The sequence below is a fragment of the Mobula birostris genome, chromosome 9 (genome assembly GCF_030028105.1).
Source record: "Mobula birostris isolate sMobBir1 chromosome 9, sMobBir1.hap1, whole genome shotgun sequence".
Lineage (NCBI taxonomy): Eukaryota > Metazoa > Chordata > Chondrichthyes > Myliobatiformes > Myliobatidae > Mobula > Mobula birostris.
This window is the reverse complement of record NC_092378.1, coordinates 52,832,239-52,856,717: the sequence shown is the minus strand read 5'-3', so window position 1 is coordinate 52,856,717 and position 24,479 is coordinate 52,832,239. Positions and strand designations below refer to the sequence as shown.

At 41.3% G+C, this 24,479-nt stretch overlaps 1 protein-coding gene across 2 annotated transcripts in view; it reads right to left on the bottom strand.

Annotated features, from left to right (window-relative positions):
• ddx11 (DEAD/H (Asp-Glu-Ala-Asp/His) box helicase 11) overlaps nt 1-24,479 on the bottom strand; it is an 81,351-nt gene that overhangs the window by 40,937 nt on the left and 15,935 nt on the right. Inside the window, exons 8-12 of one of the 2 annotated variants that reach the window (XM_072268052.1) lie at nt 22,422-22,509; nt 19,571-19,782; nt 13,985-14,137; nt 10,991-11,037; nt 3,945-4,024 (exon numbers count right to left, since the gene is read on the bottom strand). In XM_072268052.1, the coding sequence (XP_072124153.1) occupies nt 3,945-4,024; nt 10,991-11,037; nt 13,985-14,137; nt 19,571-19,782; nt 22,422-22,509 (580 nt within the window). The remainder of the gene's footprint in view (nt 1-3,944; nt 4,025-10,990; nt 11,038-13,984; nt 14,138-19,570; nt 19,783-22,421; nt 22,510-24,479) is intronic. The other variant, XM_072268053.1, reaches the window with a different exon arrangement.

Sequence of the window (24,479 nt, the reverse complement as noted above, 5' to 3'; positions counted from 1 at the left end):
AATAAATAAAATAAATAATACTGAGAACATGAGTTGCAGACTCCTTGAAAGTAAGACTATAGGTTGTGGAATCAGTTCAGTGTTGAGGTGAGTGAAGTTATTCATGATGGTTCAGGAGCCTGATGGTTGAAGGGTAATAGTTGTTCCTGAACCTGGTGGTGTTGGACCCAAGGCTCCTGCACCTCTTTCTCGATGGCAGCAGTGAGAAGAGAACATAGCCTGAATGGTGGAGGTCCCAGGTGATAGTGGCTGCTTTCTTACAGCAGCATAACCGTGGTGAACAATTTATGGTCCACTAGCTACACCCAGCTTCTGTCTGATTGCCTCCAAATTCCAAGTCAACTCGATGCTGCTGGCCAGGCACATTTAATAGCAAGGGTATTCAGGAATCCCAATCCAGGAGAACTTCAGTGAATCTGCTCCATCAAAATGATAGTTTGCATGGTCAATCTTCAGCTACACTCACAAATTAATTGGCTTCCTGAAAGCAATATTGTAACTTGTGGTATTTCAGCCTGTGAGCCAAGTAGCTGCTACAATCACTGCTAGACTGCCAATTCTTGATGGATACCTTGCAATAATGATCAGACTCAATGTTGAATGACTGACAAGCATGTTCTGCTCCACCAATTCCTTGATTCCTTAAAGTGTAAAACTTGGTTCATCTTACTATATCCTTGCTTTTTCATGTAGAAGAGATATGTTTGCCATGTTAACTTTCAGTTTAAGTTACAGAAAACATGGTTCCCATGGTAAGTGTGAAAACGGCTACCTTCTAAACAGAGACAAGGGTCTTCATGCAAAACTATTAAAAGTTGCTCAATCAAGTCAGAAATACAGATAAAGCACAATATGAACATGAAGGGCAGGACAGCTCTTGGGAATTGGAGTATACCTTCTTTCCCCATGTTACAAAAGATGGAATAAGCAACAGGACCTGAAATTCAGTTCAGGTTTCAGTAACGTTCTGAAATCCAGTCTGAAGCATCAAACAAAGTGACCATGGAACTCGGAACACAGGAGCACAACATCTGTGATAACCATGATGCCAATCTAAAACTAACCCATCTACCTGCACATGGTTAATGTCCCTCTATACAGTCTATTCCCTGCCATTTTCATGTGTCTCAATGTTGCCATTACATCTGCTTTTATCACCACCCCAGCAGCACATTCCAGGCACATTCCACACCCTGCTAAAAAAAATGCCTCAAATCTACTTTAAACTTTTTCCCTCTCAATTTAAACCGATTCCCTCTATTATATGATATTTCAATCCTGGGAAATGACTCTATTTACCCTATTGATGCCTCTCAATCTATACTTCTATCAGATCACTCTCAGCCTCTGATGCTCCAGAGAAAGCAATCCAAGTTTGTCCAAACTCTTTTTTTATAGTCAATGCACTCTAATCTAGCCATCATCCATGTGAACTTCTGCAACTCTCCAAGATCTCCATATCCTTCCTATAGTGTGGTGATAGAACTACACATAATAATCCAAATGTGGCTGAACTAAGGTTCTATATATCTGCAACATGATTTCCCAACTTTTATACCCAACACTTCAACCAATGAAAACAAGCATGTTGTATAGCTCCTGCCAAACAAAAGACACCCAGCTCACATTCCAAAGCACCCATTATCTCTAAATAGATAACACTTATAGATAACACTAAATAGATAAAATAGAAAACACTTTTCGCATCCAATGGGTTGGGAGGAGTAAAGATATAAATACATTGATAAATTTTAAATCAGTTTAAGTCCACAATGCAATGAGAAATCCCCCCAGTTAAAACTCACTTGGACTTAAGAGGATCATTTCAAGTCCAACTGATTGCTCCAAAATAAGCAATAGTAAAGAAATTATGTAGTTCTGGCAAAAGAAAAATCTTTCACTTTTCACACCATTTCACATATTTAGAACAGGGATGTGAAGGAATTGTTTTTAGCCAGAGGGTGATGAATCTGTGGAATACATTGTTGAGGACGGCCGAGAGGCCAAGTCACTCAGTATATTTAAAGCAGAAGCTGATAGGTTCTTGGTTAGTCAGGGTATCAAAGGTTACAGGGAGAAAGCAGGAGAATGGGATTGAGAGGGATAATAAATCAGCCAAGATGGAATAGTGGAGAAGACTCGATGGATGAAGTGGCCTGATTCTGCTCTTATGTCTTCTCTGATCACTTTATTGTCACACCGCCATGCTGAAGTAATGACTTCTGACTAATGCTGGATCATTTTTTCATGCCATTCTAAAGCAGGCATATAAAATTAAGCTTTTTTGGTGAAAAGGAAGCACTGAGTTGGCGTTTCTTTTCATTAGCAGATCTCATTCATATTCTTCAATTCTCAAAGAGGTCCCTTCTTCAGAGTGTGTAATTGTAACCCTGGCAGCTGTGGTGTCAGTCTTATTTATTTGCACATGTAAAAAAATAATTTTCCTGCACATTGGCTGTGATCAAGTTTGATCTTGTGCCAGTTGTGAAATGTATGGCATTAACACCCTTTAAGTGAAAGTATGCAATAACACCAACAGCTGCCAGACGATCAACTTCCTTCAGTGCACAGAGATGTTGTGTGCCTTAATTGAGAACCCATGTGAATGTTAAATATATACTGAAAATAAAGAAAATTACGATGTTGCTTTGAACTTAAATGTCTTTTGTTCACATTGTTGGTGGGTTTCAATGGCTACAGTCCACTTTTTCCTTTCAAGTCCATAAAGCTATCCTTGATGATCCACAAAAAATGCTTGCCCTGCATGGCTTGACTTCAGACAGCAGGTCACAGCTAACTGAGGGAGCAGTCTGATGGCTGAATGTGGGGTAAGCATGTCGCTTGAGACTTAGTGACAGCCAAATGATGGGTCTTGGCCTGAAAATTAACCTGCTTATTCCCCTGACTTTCTGACTTCCTCCAGCATTTGAGCATATTACTTGGTAGGCAATGTCCTTTTCCGACTGCTGTGCAGTGTAACACCAATGGCTGTGCTGTATTTAGGTTCCCTTCAGAGACTGGGCACATCAAACATTCATACTTTTTTTCCTGGATAGAAAAGACTTAAATCTTTGACAATCTTGCAATTTGTAATGAGGGAGGAGGCAAACTAACACTTTATAGGGACTTAGGACTCCCTGTACAGGATTTCCTCAAGGATAATTTGCAGATTGGGTCAGTGGTAAGGAAGGTAAATTCAATGTTAGCCTTCATTTCAAGAGGATGAAAACATAAAAGCAAGGATGTGATGCTGAGGCTTTATACAGCATTAGTCAAACTGCTCTTGGAGTATTGGGAGCAGCTTTGGGGCTCCTTATCTAAGAAAGGATATGCTATCATTGGAGAAGGTACAGAAGAGGTTCATGAGAATGATTCCAAAAATTAAAGGGTTAACGTATGAGGAGCATTGGATGGCTCTGGGCCTGTACTTGCTGGAGTTTAGAGTAATGGGGGGGGGGGGGGATCTCACTGAAACCTATCGAATATTGAAAGGCCTAGACAGAGTGGTTGTGGAGAGGATGTTTGCTTTCGTGTGCGAGTCTAGGACCAGAGAACACAACATCAGAATGGAAGGACATCCCTTTAGTGCAGAGATGAGGACTTTTATTTAGCTAGAGGGTGGTGAATCTATGGAACAAAGGTAGTGATTGTGAAGTGGTAATGTATCCAGCAAAAACAAAAATAAAGCCTGATTTTCCCAACATGCTCTACAAGAACAAATGTTGAGCCACATCACACAGGTTACTATGAAAACATCCACTGGTGAGTTTGTATCATTTCAATAAGTAAAATTCAGTTGGCATGCAAAACAATACATCTTCAAAATCAATGACTAAATGCCAAATGGATCAAGAATTCAGTGTTATTTTGTCATTGACTGATGAGTATTGCACAGTACTAACAGAAACAGTACAAATCAAAGCACAGGCCTTACAATACCTTACCTCCTAAAACTTTAAGTAGATTAACAAGGATATAAAGGATCTGTTTGATGTACATCAAGTTTTTTGCTTTCAGTCTGCTTCTGTATATCAAAAGAAAAAGTGTTTCAATATCAAAATCATTAGACTGTTTTGTGAGCATCTGAATTTTGTTAGGTAAGAAGGACTAATTCTATAAAAATACAATATAATCATGATTTGTAAAGACAAGCACATAAAGTGAAAGTATATGTTCTAAGACTTGGCTAAAAGTAATAAATTCTTAACACATGAAATAGGAGTGGCCTACACAGCCCTTTAAACCTGCTCATGCAATGTTTAAGATCATTGTTGATCTGCTACCAGTGATATTTTCCAGCACTCAGTGTGCTTACTTGGTAACTTAGGGCCTGAGGTTGACCCAAGACTGGAGTGTGGCCCCTTTTGGCCACTGTGAACAAATACAGAATACCTTAGCAAACTGGATGCTAAATTGCTTCAGTATTCACTACAGAAAAGGGTCTTGGCGATTGTAGGGATGACTTACGGTGGATTGAAAAGCTTGAGCATATAGACATTAAGAAAGAGGATGTGCTGGAGCTTTTGGAAAGTATCAAGTTGGATAAGTCTCCAGGACCGGATGAGATGTACCCCAGGCAACTGTGGAAGGCAAGGGAGGAGATTGCTGAGCCTCTGGCAATGAACTTTGCATTATCAATGGGGATGGGAGAGGTTCCGGAGGATTGAGGGTTGCAGATGTTGTCCCCTTATTCTAGAAAGGGAGAAGATAGCCCAGGAAATTGTAGACCAGTGAGTCTTACTTCAGTGGTTGGCAAGTTGATGGAAAAGATCTTGAGAGGCAGGATTTATGAACATTTGGAGAGGCATAAAATGATTAGGAATAGTCAGCAGAGCTTTGTGAAAGGCAAGTCTTGCCTTACGAGCCTGACTGAATTTTTTGAGGATGTGACTGAACACACTGATGAAGGTAAAGCTGTAGATATAGTGTATATGGATTTCAGCAAGGCATTTGACAAGGTACCCCATGCAATGCTTATCGAGAAAGTAAGGAGGCATGGGATCCACAGGGACCTTGCTTTGTGGATCCAGAACTGGCTTGCCCACAGAAGGTAAAGACTGGTTGTAGACGGGTCATATTCTGCATGGAGGTCAGTGACCAGTGGTGTGCCTCAGGGATCTGTTCCGGGACCCCTTCTCTTCATGATTTTTATAAATGACCTGGATGACGAAGTGTAGGGATGGATTAGTAAATTTGCGGATGACAGAAAGGTCGGGGGTGTTGTGGATAGTGTGGAGGGCTGTCAGAGGTTTCAGTGGGGCATTGATACGATGCAAATCTGGGCTGAGAAGTGGCAGATGGAGTTCAACCCAGGTAAGTGTGAAGTGGTTCATTTTGGTAGGTCAAATATGATGGCAGAATATAGTACTAATGGTAAGGCTCTTGGCAGTGTGGAGGATCCGAGGGATCTTGGGGTCCGAGTCCACAGGACACTCAAAGCTGCTGTGCAGGTTGACTGTGGTTAAGACAACTAATGGTACATTAGCCTTCATCAATCGTGGAATTGAGTTTACGAGCCGAGAGGTTATGTTACAGCTACATAGGACCCTGATCAGAATTACTGTGCTCAGTTCTGGTCACCTCACTACAGGAAGGATGTGGAAACTATAGAAAGGGTGCAGAGGAGATTTACAAGGATGTTGCCCGGATTGGGATGCATGCCTTATGGGAATAGGTTGAGTAAACTCAGCCTTTTCTCCTTGGAGCGGCGGAGGATGAGAGGTGACCTGATAGAGGTGTATAAGAAGATGAGAGGCATTAATCATCTGGATAGTCGGAGGCTTTTTCCCAGGGCTGAAATGGCTAACATGAGACAGCACAGTTTTAAGGTGCTTGGAAGTAGGTACAGAGATGTCAGGGGTAAGTTTTTTTTACACAGAGTGAGTGCATGGAATGGGCTACCGGCGACGGTGGTGGAGGCGGACAGATAGGATCTTTTAAGAGACTCCTGGATAGGTACATGGAGCTTAGAAAAATAGAGGGCTATGGGTAACCCTAGGTAATTTCTAAAGTAAGTACATGTTTGACACAGCATTGTGGGCCGAAGGATCTATATTGTGCTGTAGGTTTTCAATGTTTCTATGATCCAGTCAGTGCAGATACCGGACAAATGGGAATGATACCAAACAAACATATGATTAATGGTGTAGAATTGGTTCAGAGCAAGCTGAAAAGTTTTAAAAATGTGATGACGTTTATACATTTTTACCCTTTCCTGGTGAAGATCTGTTAGGAGGAAGGAATTTGCAGTTCATTAATGATCCAAGAGTTACAATGTGATTGCCCCCTTCGTGCCATAATCACCTTTCATACCAGTTAGGCTAGTTCAATGCAGTTTTAAAAACCATACACCTTTTACTCAATGTCAGTAAGACAAAGGAGCTGATTACTGACTTCAGGAGGAGGAAAGCAGAGGTCCATGAGCCATTGCTCATGTGTATATATTTAGAAAATCCCTTTAGCTTTACTGATGAAGAAGCATATAATTTTAAAATCATCCATATACAGGTGAATCAATGGGTAATTCATTTGCTTGTCTCTGATTTGATACCCTATTTTCATCCAATTCAGTAAATTAGAGAGTAGGTTTCAAGCTAGATAAAACTTTAAGTGGGTGTAGAGTAGCCCTGGAAAATGCTTCTGTTTACTTGATAACCGTGGTTGATCTTTCTTTGGTTGTTAATACAGTACCTGTAAAAAGTATTCACCCCCCCTTGGAAGTTTTCATGTTTTATTGTTTCACAACATAGAATCACAGTGCATTTAGCTTAGCTTTTTTTGACACTGATGAAAAGAAAAAGACTCTTTCGTGTCAAAGTGAAAATAGATCTCTTCAAAGTGATCTAAATTAATTACAAAAACACAAAGTAACTGATTGCATAAGTATGCACCTCTTTAATGAATGCATCTTCGGCAGCAATTACAGCCTTGAGTCTGTGTGGATAGGTCTCTATCAGCTTTATACATCTGGACACTGCAAATTTTCCCCATTCTTCTTTACAAAACAGCTCAAGCTCTGTCAGATTGCCTGGGGATCCTAAAGAAAAAGCATTTTTCAAGTCTATCCATAAATTCTCAATTGAATTGAAGTCTGGACTCCAAGGCTTAGCCACTCTAGGACCTTAACTTTTGTTGTCTTTAAGCCATTCCTGTATAGGTTTGGCTTTATGCTTGGGTTATTGTCTTGCTGGAAAACAAATCTTCTCCCAAGTCGCAGTTCTCTTGCAGACTGCATCAGGTTTTCCTCTAGGATTTCCCTGTATTTCGCTGCATTCATTTTACCCTCTACCTTCACAAGCCTTCCAGGGACAGCCGCAGTGAAGCATCCGCACAGCATGATGCAACTACCACCATGCTTCACAGTAGGGATGGTGTGTTATTGATGATGTATGGTGTTCAAATATAGCATTTAGTCCAATGGCCAAAAAGCTCAGTTTTGGTTTCATCAGACCATAGAGTCATCTTTCAGCTGACTTCAGTCTCTCACATGCCTTCTGGCAAACTCTAGCTGAGATTTTATCTGAATATTTTTTGAAACAGTGGCTTTCTTTTGCCCACCCTCCTATAAAGCTGCGATTGGTGAAGCACCCAGGCAACTGTTGATGTATGCACTGTCTCTCCCATCTCTACCACTGAAGCTTGTAACTCCTCCAGAGTTGTCATAGGTCTCCTGGTGGCCTCCCTCACTGGTGGTCCCCTTCTTGCACGATCACTTAGTTTTTGAGGATGACCTGCTCTAGGCGGATTTACATCTGTGCCATATTTCTTTCCATTTCTCGATGATTAACTTAACTATACTGCAAGGGATATTCAGTGACTTGGAAATTTTCTTGTATCCATCTCCTGACTTATGCTTTTCAATAACCTTTTCACAGAGTTGCTTGGAGTGTTCTTTTGTCTTCATGGTGTAGTTTTTCCCAGGATACTGACTCACCTGCAGTTGGAACTTCCAGATACAGATGTATTTCTACTGCAATCAATTGAAACACCTTGACTGCACACAGGTCTCCAAAAACAAATCTCCATTTAAATAATTATATGACTTCTAAAACCAATTGGCTGCACTAGTGATGATTTGGTGTGCAATATTAAAGGCAGCTGGGGGGGGGGGTGAATATTTATGCAATTATTTTGTGTTTTATATTTGTAATTAATTTAGATCACTTTGTAGAGATCCGTTTTCACTTTGACACAAAAGTCTTTTTCTATTGATCAGTGTAAAAAAAAGCCTAATTAAACCCACTGTGATTCAATGTTGTAAAACAATAAAACATGAAAACTTCCTGGGGGGGGGGGTGAATACTTTTTAAGGCACTGTAGATAGGGTAATCATAGTACGCCAATGCTTCATCAGATGGTGTAGGAATTTCACAAGTATTAGGTGTAGTTTATATACATTAAGAGCTTCTAGTAACCATGAGTGTGGTACGAAATGCATTTTGGTAATCAATATAACATGTAAGATTTCTGCTTTTCTGCCGAGCTTGATTTAGAATTACAGAATCTATTATCAGTTGGTCTTTTACATCCTTTCATACCCTGACCATATCCTTTCTGGTCTTCTGTAAGTAATTTGTGATTGACTAAGTGAGTGATGATTAGCTACAAGATGCATGATGTCACAATTTTATATATAGTTTGTAAACAAGTAATAAGACAATATTTTGATGGGTCATTTGTGATTTCTCCTTTAGGTAAGAAATATGTTTTGCCTTCTGTGAAATATTTGGATACTTCTTTAGGATTTTTAAGAAAACTGTTGCTATATATTAATAGGTACAGATAAAGGCAAGTAAATTTTTTATACCAATAATTATGAATATTACCACTGCTGGTACTTTTCCCAATTGTGGGTATTTTTTATAACCATTCTTAGCACATCTATTGTAACTTCAGTTGTTTGCATGTCTTTAATTGTGTGAATGTGCTTTTTTTTCCCCTCACTAACCCTGCTTGATTGTGCATTACCCTGTTTAACCAGATATTAGACCAGAAGTTCATTATCTCTATATTGTTGGTAGTTCTGTGTTAGGGTTGGTGACATTTTGGTGCACTGAGTTTAGCTCCAGTGTTCTGTAAAATCCTCTTCATTGTTCCTGAACTGATAATTCACTTTGCTTTGTCTGGCACATTTCATGCATCTCTTTAGTCTGGTTTGGTACATCCCAAGCTTTTGTTTTAGTGCACCTATAAATTCTACAATGCTTTTGTTAGGTTGATCATATCTCATGTGAATCTTATATTTCCTTAGTATCTCTTTATTATTGGTATCATTATTATTTCTTTTTTCCCCTTTCTTTTTCGTATTTGCATTGTTTGCTGTATTTTGCACACCGGTTACCTGCCTTGTCGGTTCAGTCTTTCATTGATACTATTGTGGTTATTGGATTTATTGAGTATGCCCAGAAGAAAATAAAAAGCAGGATTGTATAGGGTGACATACATGTACATTGATAATAAATTTACTTTCAACTTCCAATGCATACAAATAACTTTCTGAATATCATCCTAGAATTCAGACCAGAATTCTCAGGCTACGTCCACACTACGCCGGATAATTTTGAAAACAAAGCCTTTTCTCTTTGTTTTGACCCTCCGTCCACACTGAAACGGCGTTTTCATCCCCTGAAAACGGAAATGTTCGAAAACACTCTCCAGAGTGTGTAAATTTGAAAACGATTGTTTCGCATTGTAGTGTGGACGGGGTAAACGGTGAGATTTAAAAACGTTGTCATGACAACACCACAACAACAATGCTTTTTTCTGCTTCTGCTTGGTACTGCGCAAGCACTGCCGGACGGTTGTTATAATGTGCAGTCGGTGTGAATGGCGTGAGAGTTAAATTGTAAAGTGAGCTTTTTTGACTAGATCCCCTAAATTGATTTGATTGAGTCTATCTTTAAAAATATTCATGTCAGAAATACTGCGCAGGTCTGGCGGCAGAAGATTCCACTCACTTGTTGATCTTGGGTACAGGACGGCTTCATGCGTGTGTTGTTTACTTTATTGTCTATGTTAACAGCTTGTTTGGAGTTAAACATCTCCCTCCACATTCTCCACTGCTTTGCTGACTTTGTAGTCATTTGTAACTCGCAGAAACAGCTCGACTTCACTGTCTGTCTAAACGAAGAAGTCTGATCTGCTTTTTTCAGCAGAGGTTTTCTTTGTACTGCTCGAAGACATTTTTGAAAACTTTCTTTCGCTGTTGTTGTAGGTACTCTAGTTTTTGACCCATGGAAATAGCACAACACCGCAGCGGAAACGTAAATATTATACCGTTTCCTCTTCACTTGTTTTCTGTAGATGTGTCTGCGCATGCCCGGTAGGAGGAGATTCGCCCAAATATCCGTTTTGGTGTGGACAGAGATATTTTGAAAAACGCCTAGTGTGGACGCCTGTCGTTTTTACTCGAAACCGGCGTTTTCAAATTTATCTGGTCTAGTGTGGATGTAGTCTCAGTTCCCATTTACCAGGAGTGATTAGAGAGGGCTTCAATTTTGCTCGAGACTCAGAAATGGTAATACTTCCAGAGTCAAAGGCACTTTGGTTAGGTATATCTTGAAGCCAGAACTTCCCAGTCCCTTGATTAGATCAGCCTGGGAAACAAACCAGAGCATAGTACTCAAGATGTTCAAGCTAATAACAGAATTAACTCCTATGGAATTATAAGATTGCTTAATTTTAAATTAGCAATTTTCTGCCCCTACATTTCCAAGATTCATTCCCAAAGGCATGTCAACAACCAGCATTTCTCCCATAGCCTTCCTTTCGCACAAGACTAAACCTAACAAAGCCCAGTTCTGTCTTCCTCTTCCAACACCAATGTCACGAAGCAAAGATCGCAATTAATTTTGTATTTCTCTCCCAACCACAATCTAGAGCTCAGGCCAAAGATCAAACCTGGAGCCCACAGCATGGCTGACTTGACCACCTAGTACTATTTTGTGAGCAGTTATTGACTCTACGTAACTCACAATGGAGAATATCTTACCTGTAACGCTCCAGATACTGAGAGAGTTGGGAATGAGCACAGCACAACTAGGAAAAGAAAGACATAGTAAAAGATGAAGGATCTCTGTTCTCACCATGTATTCAAAGAGGTGCCTGCATAACACTCCCATTTACACAGCCCCTTCCCTGCACCTCACTTACATTCAAATACATGAATCTATCTCCGTAAATTTCTCTGAAGTCCCCTCTCGCTGTTCTCAATTCCAGAAGATACAAGGTGGCAACTCACCATTAACTTCAGGGGTAATTAGGAATGGACATTAAATTTTTAAATTATTTTTTAGAGGTACAGCACAGATCAGGCCCTTCTGGTCCAACAAGCTGTGATGACCCATCTATTAAACAGCCGCCTCATCACGGAACAATTTACAATGACCAATTAATCTATTAACCAGTATGTCTTTGGACCATAGGAGGAAACCGGTGCACGTGGAGGAAACCCACGTGGTCACGGGGCGAACATACAAGCTGCTTACAGGTGGCACCGGAAATGAACTCAGAACTGCGATGCCACCAGCTGTAACAGTATCGGGCTAACAGCAATGCTACCGTGGCACTCCTGGCGTCGTCAGCTCTGCCTTTGCCATAAAAGGATATATCATAATGCAACTTGATTTGTCTGCAATGACATTATTCAGTAGACAGTAATCCTCTGAACTTTCCTCTTCCTACATGCCCTTTCTCATCAATGTGTACCATTTATAATTGATCACAGATAGCCTCCTACGGAAGCTAACGCTTTGCTTTTCCCCTCTCCTAACTTCTGGCTGAGCCCACAAAAATCAGTACATGAACAACTAGAAAACATTTGTTTTAGAGGACATTTATGATATAACAATTTATGTCGCTGCTCACTGAAGAAACCAATTATAATCTTAAGAGTATTTGTGATTCGGAAGAGGTTAATGGCACCTGACAGCAACTCCTTTGCTTGCAGCTTCAAAATCAGCTCTATTTCCATCTTTAACATCTCTATTTTTCCCTTTCAGGGTTCTTTTGAAGACCCTGACCTGGAGTTAGATGCTAACTAAGGTTAGCATGCGGGAATGGGATCCGCTCTTGGGGTTCCATAACTGGCCGTTGTTGTTTGGCATGTCAAAGGCTTGGCCGGCTCAGATTCGGAAGCCTAGGATCTCAGGGCTCTGGAGGCAGGCGGATCGAGGGTCGGTGTCATGACAGGAAACGCGTGTGTCGTCGGGGGAGTCAGAGTACCTGCGACTGTGTGCCTGGAGACCTGGGATCTTTGTGATCTTCAGGCACAGAGCTTGAAAGAAAGCGATGTGGTGGACTTTTAACATCATAAACCAGAGAGTTGTTTGTTAAGTCTCCCCGCTCGCTGGGAAAATGGAGACACCTTTTTCTCCCTTATTGGGGAGAGAGAGAACCTGCGGTATATCAAATACCGGGTGAAATGCTAAGTCTTTGGGGCACTGCAAGTCTGTGTCTTTGCTATTGCTTTTCTCACGCTTGAGTGCTCGGTGCCGATGCTTTTATTTTGCTGGTGGGGGGAGGGGGGATTGTTACTTGCTGCCACTTACGCACTGCGGGGGGAAGCTGGGGGAGACTTTGAGGTTCTAACATTTAACAGTCGTTCATTCTTTGCGGCACTCAGGATGTATATTGCATACATTTCTCTGACATTAAATTGTACCTTTGAACTATTAAAGGAGTGAGGACAGCATTAAAGACAGTCATAAGAAACATGGGAAGTAAATTGAGAATAGACTGGGCAAGATGTTAATAAGCATGGAAGGTAAGATGAGAGTAGAGAGAATGGAAAGTTTGAAATGCAAGGAGTGTGAACAAAGGGCAGAATGGAATAAAGAATGAGAAAAGGAATGGAAAACAGGCTTAGATTGGATGGCGCAGATTTTGTAGCCAAAGAAGCTGGCTTTTGCACCATAGTGCTCCTGTACAACTGTTTTCTGAAGAAATCAGTGCCCACAACCTGTGATGCATAAGAACATAAGAGATGTGGGTCATCCATTCCCTTTGTGGCTCTGCTATTCAACAAAAACATGGCTGAACTTTAACATTAGCACCACCTTCTTGCACTCATTCTGTGATCCTTTGATTCCCTCAATACAATGAAAACTCTTACTGATCAGCTTCTTAAATATACCTATGAACTTAGCCTACACAGCTCTTTTGGGTAAAGAATTCTCCATGTCTTTGCACCCCTCAAAAGCTTCACACAGCTACCCAGTTCTATGTCATCTGGAACAAACATGCATCTATCTTAGCAACTTCATGACGAGCTGCTGCTCCTGCCCCAGTGATCCAGTCTGACCTCGTGGACTCTTATTCAGAATGTAAGAGAATGAGGGGAGATTGATAGAGGTATATAAAATTAAGAGAGGTATAGATAGGGTAAATGCAAGCAGGCTTTTTCCACTGAAGTTGGGTAAGATTAGGATTAGGGGTCATGGGCTAAGGGAGAAAGATGAAATGTTTAAGGAGAACTTGAGGGGGAACTCATTCACTCAGAGGGTGGTGTGTGTGGAACGAGTTGCCAGCAGAAATGGTGGATGCGGGTTGAATTTCAGCATTTACAATATTTTTGGATAGGTACACGATGGGAGGGTTATGAAGGGCTATGGTCCAGGTGCAGGTCGATGTGGGATAAGACAGAATAATAGTTCGGCATAGACTAGATGGGCCAAAAGGCCTGTTTCTGTGCTGTAGTATTCTATGACTCTATAAGTTCCCATGATAAAAAACATTGCAAATAAAATCACAGGTTAATATCTCATCAGTTCTAACTTAGTTGATTTCAGCCTGGATAGTAGCTGGGCCCTGTAATATACGCCACAAAATAATGAAATTTGCAAAGGTACAAAAAGATTAAAAAGTTGGTAGGAGGGTGGTGAAGAGCAGAGGCTGGGACTAATTAAACAGCGAGTCAGGAATAGTGGGGAGATTGAAAAGATTCCTGTACTGTGTTGTTCAAAGATTCTGAATGAACAGTACCCACCTGTGACCCAGTCACCATGTAGCTGTGAATGGCAGTGATGGTATCAATCAGGTTATGTGCTTCGTCAATCACCAGTATCTGTCCCTTCAGTTTAATGCCAGATGCCTGCCTGGTCGAGCTGTGAAGCAGTGTTTGGTAGGGCATCACCACCAACTGTCAGAAGTAAAGAGAGACCACCTTCATTGTCCTTAGACTATCAACTAAATGCATGTTTCAAAGTCAATGAAATCTAATAATCATTTCTCATATTTGTAAAATGTACAAGAAACAAAAGGTCACTGATCTGCACCAAACATGAGCCTAAACGGATTAATCCTTGCCTTTGTTAGGCATTGCAGATGAAGGTTGGTAAGTTTGCAGCCAGTACAAAGATCAGTGGCCTTGTCGATAGTGCAGAAGCCTGTCAAAGGATACAACAGGATGTAGATCAGTTGCAGATATGGGCAAAGAAATGGCAGATAGAGTTTGACCTGGCCAAATGTGAAGTGTTTCACTCTGCAAGATCAAATGTAAAGGGACAGTATGCTTCTAATGGCAAGTCCCATTAACAGTGATGATGTGTAGAGGGATCCTGAGGTCCAAGTCCGTATCTTCCTGAAAGTTGCTGCACAAGTTGATAGGGTGGTAGAGAAGGCATATGGCATGCTTGCCTTTATCAGTTGAAGAAATTAGTTTAAAAGTTCGGAAGTTATGTTGCAGCTATATAAAACCCTAGTTTGAGTTCATCTGGAGTACTGCATTCAAATCTGATTATTCTATTATAGGAAGGATATCCAGGTTTCAGTGAGGGTGCAGAAAAGGTTTACCACGATTCTGTTTGCATTAGAGGGCATATGCTAAAAGGAGAAGTTGGGACTGACTTGGGTGATATTCTCTGGAGCGGCAAAGGATAAAGGGAGTCTGATACAGATTTACAGATGATGAGACATAGATAGACAGCAGGTATCCTATTCCCAGGATTGAAATGTCTAATACCAGACCGTATGCAAGTAGGTGGAGGGAGGTAGATTCAAAGAAGATGGATAGGGAATTTTTAAAATTAAAATTTTTTTTTTAAACACACACAGACTGATGGGTACCTGGAATGTGCTGCCAAGATTGGTGTTGGAAGGAAATATGATAGAGGTGTTCAAGAGGATTTTAGATAGACATGTGAATATGCAGAAACTGAAAGGATATGAACATTGTGTAGGTTGAAAGGATTAGTTCAGCTGGACATTCGATTACTAATTTAATTAGTTTGGTACAGCATTTAGGATGAAAGGCCTGTTCCTGTGCTGTACCGTTTTATGTTCTAGTGATTCACTCCTCATACCTGCACTAAGTGACAACTGAGATTCAAAAGAGAGAACTACTGTTTTAATTTGCAGCCAAAAATAACAAAAGTACATTCCATTTTATGTGACTTGAGCCCTCTAGTCTATAGTTAAAGGCCATCTCAAACTGAGCCCACCATCCTGAGATAAGTCATGGATTATAATTAGTGCGGGCTGGCTAATGCACTTTAATGTCATTATATAATTCAATAATTTAAAAAATTAGGGCACTAAACAACTCCCATTCATGGAGAAAGTTAACCAAATCTTAAATAACACCTTTGGATCTGGATAGCTTTAAGGTTTTCACGCTTGCAAAATTCTTTTTCCTAGTATCTGGGAATGAGCTTAAATTAAGACAATTTGTTCCCCATTCAGTAGACAAGCAATAATCTGAAAGAAGTTATTATTAAAAATCACTCTTCCACCAGCCAGTTACCAACCTCTCTAACCACCAAGTATCAGGTGCCACTGGCAAGTCATACTTTATTGGCAGATGTGAATGACCATGTGATGCTTTAGGTTCATCAAGACATATGAAACCTGTTGCTGGTCAATGCTTAGATACCCCAATAGCAGATGTACAAATTCTCCTTTATGTTAAACACTAGCCACAGGAAACACTAAGGGTATAACACACGAGCCTTCAATGTCCATCCTCAGCTTGCGAATACCATCCAAGTCTGAGCTGTATAAATCCTGAAGTATATTGCAGACACAACCCTGACAGGGGTTAAGAACCAGTGGGGAGATAATCTATTTCGCCTCATTCTCAACTGGCTGCAGACACAACTCATTTAAAGAAAAGCAACTGCTCAGTCCTTAGGGACAAACAATTCTTCAAACAGAACACCTTCAGTTAGAGTCCAAAAGCAAACGTAATGCACTGAATGTGGATATCCATAAGAACAATTCATACAAGAAACAGGAGCATGAAGGAACACACTCAACGATTCAGGAACAGCTTCTTCCCCTCTGCCATCCGATTTCTGAATGGACATGGAACACTGAACCCATAAACACGACCTCACTACTTTTAACCACTACTTATTTAACATAACACAAATATATTTATTTATTGTAATTCAGTTTTTCATTATGTACTGCATCATACTGCTGCTGAAAAAAATTTCATAATATGCCAGTGATATTAAACCTGATTCTAAAACGCAGCAGCTGCCAGTTTTCCATCAAGTCCAACTCCTTCATCAATTACATTTTTTCCATCAAAAGTCAAGACTGTGACTAATTATTTTGTTTCTACAGAATGTGAACAGTCCTCAATACGGTCAACATTTATTGCCCATCTCATCCCCACAAGGAGGTGCTGGCAGGCTTTCTTCTTAAAATACACTGGTCCATGTGGAAAAATATTGCCCACTGTGCTGATGAAAAGGAATTTCAGGATTTCACCTCAACAACAATGAACGAAAGGGGATCTGCTTCCAAATCAGGATGGCATGCAAATTGGAAGGATCTTTCTGTTAGTTAAGTTCTCCACATGAAAATGGTGGTAATGTCAGGCAGGTGAGAGGTTATCAACTGGAAATTCTCTTTCTCTCTCCATACATGTAGCCTAACACTTTCTCTTTTCTTTTCAGACTCACACCATCTGCAGATTTTTGCTTCTCCCATGCACATGGCTTACATGGCAGCTAAAATTCACCAGCAGTGGAGGAATACACATTGAGAGTGGTGGACAGCACGCTATTCAAATATGCTGCTTTTCCCCAGATGCTGCTGAACTCAAGATGTTACAGTCACCTTTCAATTGTGGAGAGTATACTATCATCTCTGAGGCTGAGGTATGCAGATATTTCCAACGAGTGGACAGTCGCAAGGCTGTAGGACCGGACAGCATCCCAAGGCGAGTACTTAGGATGTGCAAAGCACAAATGGCAGATGTGTTTACTGAAATTTTTAATCTATCCCTCTCTCAGTGTAGAGTCGCTGTTGTATGTTGTTCCATCCAGGTCCGGCAAGAAGCTCAGAGACCTCGGCCTTGACCCTGCCTTGTGCAGCTGGATCCTGGACTTACTGTCATATTGCCAGCAGATGGTAAGAGTGGGCTCCCTTACCTCCACTCCTCTGACTGTCAATACAGGAGACCCTCAGGGCTGTGTACTAAGTCCCCTCCTTTACTCCCTGTATACCCATGACTGTGTCACCACCCACAGCTCTAATCTGCTAATCAAATTTGCCGATGAAACTACATTGATTGGCCTAATCTCAAACAATACAAGGTGTCTTACAGGGAAGAAGTCATCCCTCTGACACAGTGGTGTCAAGAAAACAACCTCACCCTCAATGTTGCAAAAACAAAGGAGCTGTGTGAATTATAGGAGGAATGGAGAAAGGCTAACCCCTAATGCCATCAATGGATCTGGGATTGAGAGGGTAAACAGCTTTAAGTTCCTCAGCATCCATTTAACTGAGGACCTCGCGTGGTCTGTACATACCAGCTATGTGGTGAAAAAGGCACAACAGCACCCCTTTCACCTCAGATGGTTGAGGAGGTTCGGTATGGGCCCCCAAATCCTAAGAACTTTCTACAGGGGCACAATTGAGAGCATCCTGACTAGCGGCATCACTGCCTGTACGGGAACTGAATCTCCCTTAATCGCAGGACTCTACAGAAAGTGGTGCGGACAGCCCAGCGCATCTGTAGTTGTGAACATGATTTGGGACAGTTACAAAAACAGGTGTATAAAAAGGGCCCGAAGGATCATTGGGGACCCAAGTCACCCCAACCACAATCTATTCCAGCTGCTACCATCCGGGAAAAGGTACTGCAGCATAAAAGCCAGGACCAACAGGCTCCGGGACAGCTTCTTCCACCAGGCCATCAGACTGATTAACTCACGCTGATACGAGTGTATTCTATGTTACATTGATTGTTCTATTTATTATAAATTACTATGATTGCACATTGCCCATTTAGACGGAGGAGTAACGTAAAGATTTTTACTCCTCATGTATGTGAACGATGTAAGAAATAAAGTCAATTCATTCATCATATCCCTAACTGCCCGGTAAAGAGTGACTCAAACACAAGAGGTTCTCCAAATATTGGAAATCCAGAGAAATACACACAAAATGTTGGAGAAACTCATCAGGTCAGGCAGCATCTATGGAAAAGAATAAAGAGTTGACATTTTGTGCTGAGACTCTTCATCAAGACCTGAAGGGTCTCAGTCCGAAACGTCGACTCTTTCTTCCTTTCCATATATGCTGCCTGACTGCTGAATTCCTCGAGCATTTTGAGTGTGCTACTCTGGTAAACAGTGAAAAAGATCTGAGGAATATGAAGGTGAAATACTGTTCCCCTCTACCTACCAACATGCTCTTCTGGACAGTGCTCATGTGTAGGTGATTCAGCTATGTTTGTGATCATTTGTGGTTTACAGAATATAAATGATTTGCTGATGCTAATGCTACTGAAAATCAAGAAGTTAAGATTCTTTATGGTTAAAACTGTTCATGGTTAAACGTGCATGACCTGAACTGGTACCTATCATTAATCAACCCATGCGCATGCCAAGGTCATATTGCACAGAGACATAGAAAGTGTACTGTCTGGCAGCATCACTGCCTGGTACAGGAACACCAATGCCTTTGAACAGAAAATCCTACAAAAGGTAATGGATTTGGCCCAGTACATCATGAGTAAAACCCTCCCAACCATTGTACATGAAACGATGCTGTAAAAAGCAGCATCCATCATCACAGATCTTCACCACCCAGGCCATGCCCTTCTCTCTTTGCTGCCATCAAGTAGAAGGTACAAGTGCCTCCGGACTCACACCACCAGGTTCAACAACAGTTACTACACCTCAACTACCAGGCTCTTGAACAAAATGGGATAACTACACTTATTCTATTTCTGGTGTTTCTACAACTCATTGTCTCACTTTAAGGACTCTTTATGGTGTTACATCATGACCTCATTATTTATGTTTGCATTTACACAGTTTGTTGTTCATTGATCCTGTTTACAATGACTGTTCTACAGATTTGCTAAGAATCCCCCAGGAACAAGGATCTCAGGGTTGTATGTAGTGACAAGCATGTACTCTGATAATAAATTCTACTTTGAACTTTGTACTTCATTATCTGTGAAATTGCAATGATTTTATGTTTAGTTTTATCAGCAAACATTCTTATCTCTGAGGATAATATGAAGATAAGATCATTGATGAAGCAACTAAGATATACTGGACAAAGACATTGTCCTGTGATGAGGCCATTTACAAGGTGAAACTTTCCTTACTTGTGCTGGTGGAATTGCATAGCGGCTGGCATAATATGGGCATGCGTTCATCTCCTTTCCCAGGGACACCAGCTGTTCTATGTCCTTCACCTCCAGCAGCACCTCATCACGCAGGATCTGCATCTGCTCATGGCTATAGAATGGGCAAGTCACTCGGCTCTTGCGCTTCCGTTTTGGAGTCTCCTGTTCATCCTCGCTGCCTTTTCTGTCAGCTAATAAAGGAAGATTATTGGAATAGCATCTCTTGCCTCTAATCTGTGTTCTCTAGGCAATGTTTCCAAGGAAAATAAAACCCTTCATTCCCATTTAGTATAATGAACAATAAATTAATAAGAATCACCTTTATATGAAATTAATTAGAGACTACATAGCACTAAAACATTATCAAAATTCTAAACAGCATGGAGGAAAAGAATTGATAGGAAAAATACAGACACTTGCAACAGATTAGATGTTTATTAAAACTCTGTCCTTCATGGAAAATTGCACTGTGTAAATGAGAATCATGTTCACTAGGTTTCAACGCCCGTAAAATTTTATTGACGATGAAGCACTGTAGGTCATCAGCTCGCTCTCTACATTAAAGCCAAACAGGAATCCTGCTTCCATGCAGAGGATTAACCACAACATTCAACTAGATTAGTAAAGCTCTGCAGCCCTTATTATTATTTACTAAACGTGACTGTTACTGACAATGCCAGCATTGATCACGCAGCCTATTCAATCTTGCAATACTACACAAAAAAGGAAGCTACAAATATTTTCCCCATTTCTGTTATGAACAACAGCATTGCTGACAGTAACGCCAGGCCACGAACAGAGGCCATGGTTCAAATATTGCAGCACACTGAGCCACCCTGTTACAGCAGCAAGCAATTGGCCTCTGTGCTCCAGAGAAAGGCATGTTAATTAGGGAGACACAACGGTTTTGACCCAAAACATCTTCATTTCCTTTCCCCCTACAGATGTTGTTCATCCAGTGACTTTCTTCAACAATTTGCTTGTTGCTGAATGTTAAGATCATAAGACACAGGAGCAGAAACATAGGTCATTTGACCCATCAAGTCTGCTCCACCATTCAATCATGGTTGGTTTATTATCCTTCTCAACCCCATTCGACTACCTTCTCCCCATAAGCTTAGACATCCTTACTAATGGGTTGCTGGTAACGGTGGTTGAGGCAGATAGGATCTTTTAAGAGACTCCTGGAAAGGTACATGGAGCTCAGAAAAATAGAGGGCTATGGGTAACCCTAGGTAATTTCTAAAGTAAGTACGTGTTCGGCACAGTATTGTGGGCCGAAGGGCCTGTATTGTGCTGTAGGTTCTCTATATTCTATGTTCTACGTTCTAATCAAGAACCTATCAACTTCTGTTTTAAATATACCAAATGACTTGGCCTCCATAGATGCCTGTTGCAATGAATTCCACAGATTCACCACTCTCGGGCTATAGAAATACCTCCTGATCTCTGTTTTAAAGGAGCATCCTTCTTTTCTGAGGCTGTGCCCTCTGGTCCTAGAATGCCCCATTATCAGAAATATCCTCTCTATCTAGGACTTCCAATATTCAATAGGTTTCAGTTAGATCCCCCTCCATTCTTCTAAACTCCAGACAGCACAGGCCCACAGCTTGTATACATTAGCCATTTCATTCCCAGGATTAACTCCTACTGGTAAATGTCAAGTGACAACAGATTAGGGCTGAATGCAATACTCTGAATAGAGACAATGCCACCTTAAGTCTACCAATCACAGTAGTAGAGGGGTGTAATATCTAAAAGGAATTTAGATACTTCACAATTTAGAAGCCGTATCCTGCCTCCCCCGCCGCCTCCCCCCCCCCCCACTCCCTGCAACCCTAGAGATTTCCTTCAGAATTGTACTTGGTCAGGAGAAAAATGAACAATTTCAGCAACAATATTGCAACAAGCAAATTGCAGGGCAGGGCAGCCTGCGATAGAAAGAGATGAGTTATTAACTTCAAACTTTCTGCATAATCAAAGAGTTGAACTGCATGTGCATGTAACAAGAGCTGTATAACTCATTTGCATCTATCTTAGGCCACGAATTTATCAACCACCCCTGCTGTGGACCACTTTCTGGAGGTCCAAGATGCTGACTTCTACAAAGAAGGGATCCGTATGCTCCATGACCACTGGACTAAGTGTGTAAATGTAGGAGGGGACTATGTTGAAAAATAAATGTGCTAGGTTTTCTAAAATTGACTTCTTCTACCTTAGGCCACAAACTTATCAATCACCCCTCGTATGTGCTTTTTCATCCTCATCCTACTAAAAGCCTTTCATGACCTGCTGCTTTAGATCTCCAACGCTCACAGGTTATGTATCTCACCTTTCTCTTTAATTAGTAAGAAACCTATTTGGCCGAACCTATATATACAGAGCCACACAAGGATGTATAGTCCCAGCGTTGACTGTCAGGTTATTGTCAAAATCAATGGGTTCAAAAGACCATAGTATGGCAGGGTAGCTTATGCCAGATCACTCAGTGCCTAGCTCCCAATTGTAGAAAACACAGATAAGGCAATTGCAAAGTCCAACACCTGGAAGAAACAAAAAAGAGTCTACCTCATGGAAGTAAACAACTCAGTCATTTTGTCCTCAATACAATTATTCAGGTGACATAATTTGCTTCAGTATGAACGAGGTTAAGGCATCATAGAACAGCATCTCAAAGAGGAAGAACAAGCAGAAGATTTAACTAGGACTGGAATAGGTCTTGAAAGCCCTGGCTCTGCTTAAGGTAGTAATGCCACCAAGTGATGTACCTTATGTTGCTGAGGGCTGCAGAAGGACTTAGTATAAATTCTACACAGCGACAAATACTCACCACGTTTGTTCTTCTGCATTTCCAAGCACCGATCGTTGATCAACTGGACAGACTTCAGAGATCTCACCTCCTCATTTACACACAAGTTCTTCAAGGCAATGGAAGGAAAACAGAAAAAGTAGCAAGCTCATATATCTGATTACTGCTCATTGACTTATACTATTAACAAGTGAGGCACAGGTGTTCAAATTGATCAATATCCAGCAAACAATACAACAAAGTCATGACTAAGTTAAAGTTACTAGAAAACAGATCTATCTGGTTTTTTTGGGCTGGCTTCCTGTAAACATGGGTGATGTCATCTACCATTTGTACCGCAGGAGGGAACTAAGGACTTTGGGCTAGAGAGATCTTCTGGCCGAAAAACCATTCTTCTCGTTGATAGGTAGCCAGATTGGCACTATGGTTGCTAACCATTAACCTGGTCACTTTCCTGCCTGTCACCTCACTGGGAGGTGGACCTCCTGGATTTATACTGGTGCCCAATGGTCCATTAGATGTTTTGGGCAAATTAATGGCAAAGGACCTCTAGTTGTGCGAGACCTTTCCCAGTCCTCAGTTCAGTCTAAGACCCATAGGTAGGTGGGTGAAGAAAGCTAATCTGATGAATATGGCCAATAATTACCAGCCCTAAATGCCAACCGACAATTACACTAAATGAAAGTGTAACCCAGATCTGGTTCTTTAAAAGATATTATGCATTTTTTTTTTCCCCTGAAGTTCACACTTTTCCCTGTGACTGACATTCTTAGCTGTGTCCTTGTTTAGAAGTGATAGGCAATGGTAAAGGACAACCTCAGTCAAAAAAGGACAAGGCTGAGAAATACAATAAAACGCTTCCACATTAAATCACCATTGAAAGGAAGGATAGACAAGTGCGGATTTCGCGACCACACTACTCCACTCAGAGATGATGAATGTCACATTGAGGGAAGTGCACTGCAGCTCACCTGCCGAACATAGTCAGGAGCTCAAAGCACACAAATAGTGGTCATCGTGGTTGCAATTTATGAATTAGTAGCAAGTGAGAGGATCTGGCCACTTGTAGTCAGGATGCTGATGAACTTACAGGCAATGACTCAACCCAAGTTAAGGGCTTCATCATGAAAAGATAGATACCAACCCCAGAAGGGGGCTTCTTACTGCCTCCTTGCTTGCATGCGTATAGTCCGGAGAAGATGGCGACGCGACGCAGCTTGCAGCAGCCACTCCGGTGAATGATATCTGTTATTTGTCAAGTAGGGTGCCATGCACAATCCTGATTTGATGGAGACAGACGTGAGAGCACAGGGGAACATCTGGTGAAACTTCTGAAATGCTTGTTTCGCTGCCGCTGTTACTGTGTGATCCAGAATCTCCGGAGGGGAAGGCCCCGAGTCCTCGGCTTTGCTTGTTGCTCGGCGGCCGGGTCGGGGTCGAAGCGCTTGGCAGAGATGGTGCTCGGTGTCGGAGGCTTGAAGTTTTCGGATGGACTCAGAGTCGGCTGCAGTCGGGTGCTTCCAATGCATCAACAAGGTTGTGTTGCTTGGAGGTTCATGGCAGGGACAGTTTCTCCCTTCTACTGTCTGCGTGAGATGATGGGGCTATCGGGACTTGAGACTTTTTTTTACCTTGTCCATGGTCTGCTCTTCATCAAATTACGGTATTGCTTTGTACTGTTGTAACTATATGTTATAATTATGTGGTTTTGTCAGTTTTAGTCTTGGTTTGTCCTGTGTTTCTGTGATATCTTTCTGGAGGAACATTGTATCATTTTTTAATGCATGCATTTCTAAATGACAATAAACGAGGACTGAGTGTCCTCATAATCTAATCTAATCTAATATGTAGGTCACAAGGGTTTGTGTTGAGATGCTGGAAGAACGCAGTCTCCAGTGATTCACATCAAAAGAGAAATCCGAGCTTTTTTCTGATCTTATGTACAGGTTCATCACATTCTCCATTTCTGGATCCTCACCAATGTGGCTCTTTCACAACCAGGAAAAGAAAATTCCCAGTCAGAATGTGAACACAGAAAGATGGAACAGATGATTTTGAAGAACCTCACCCCACCCTCCA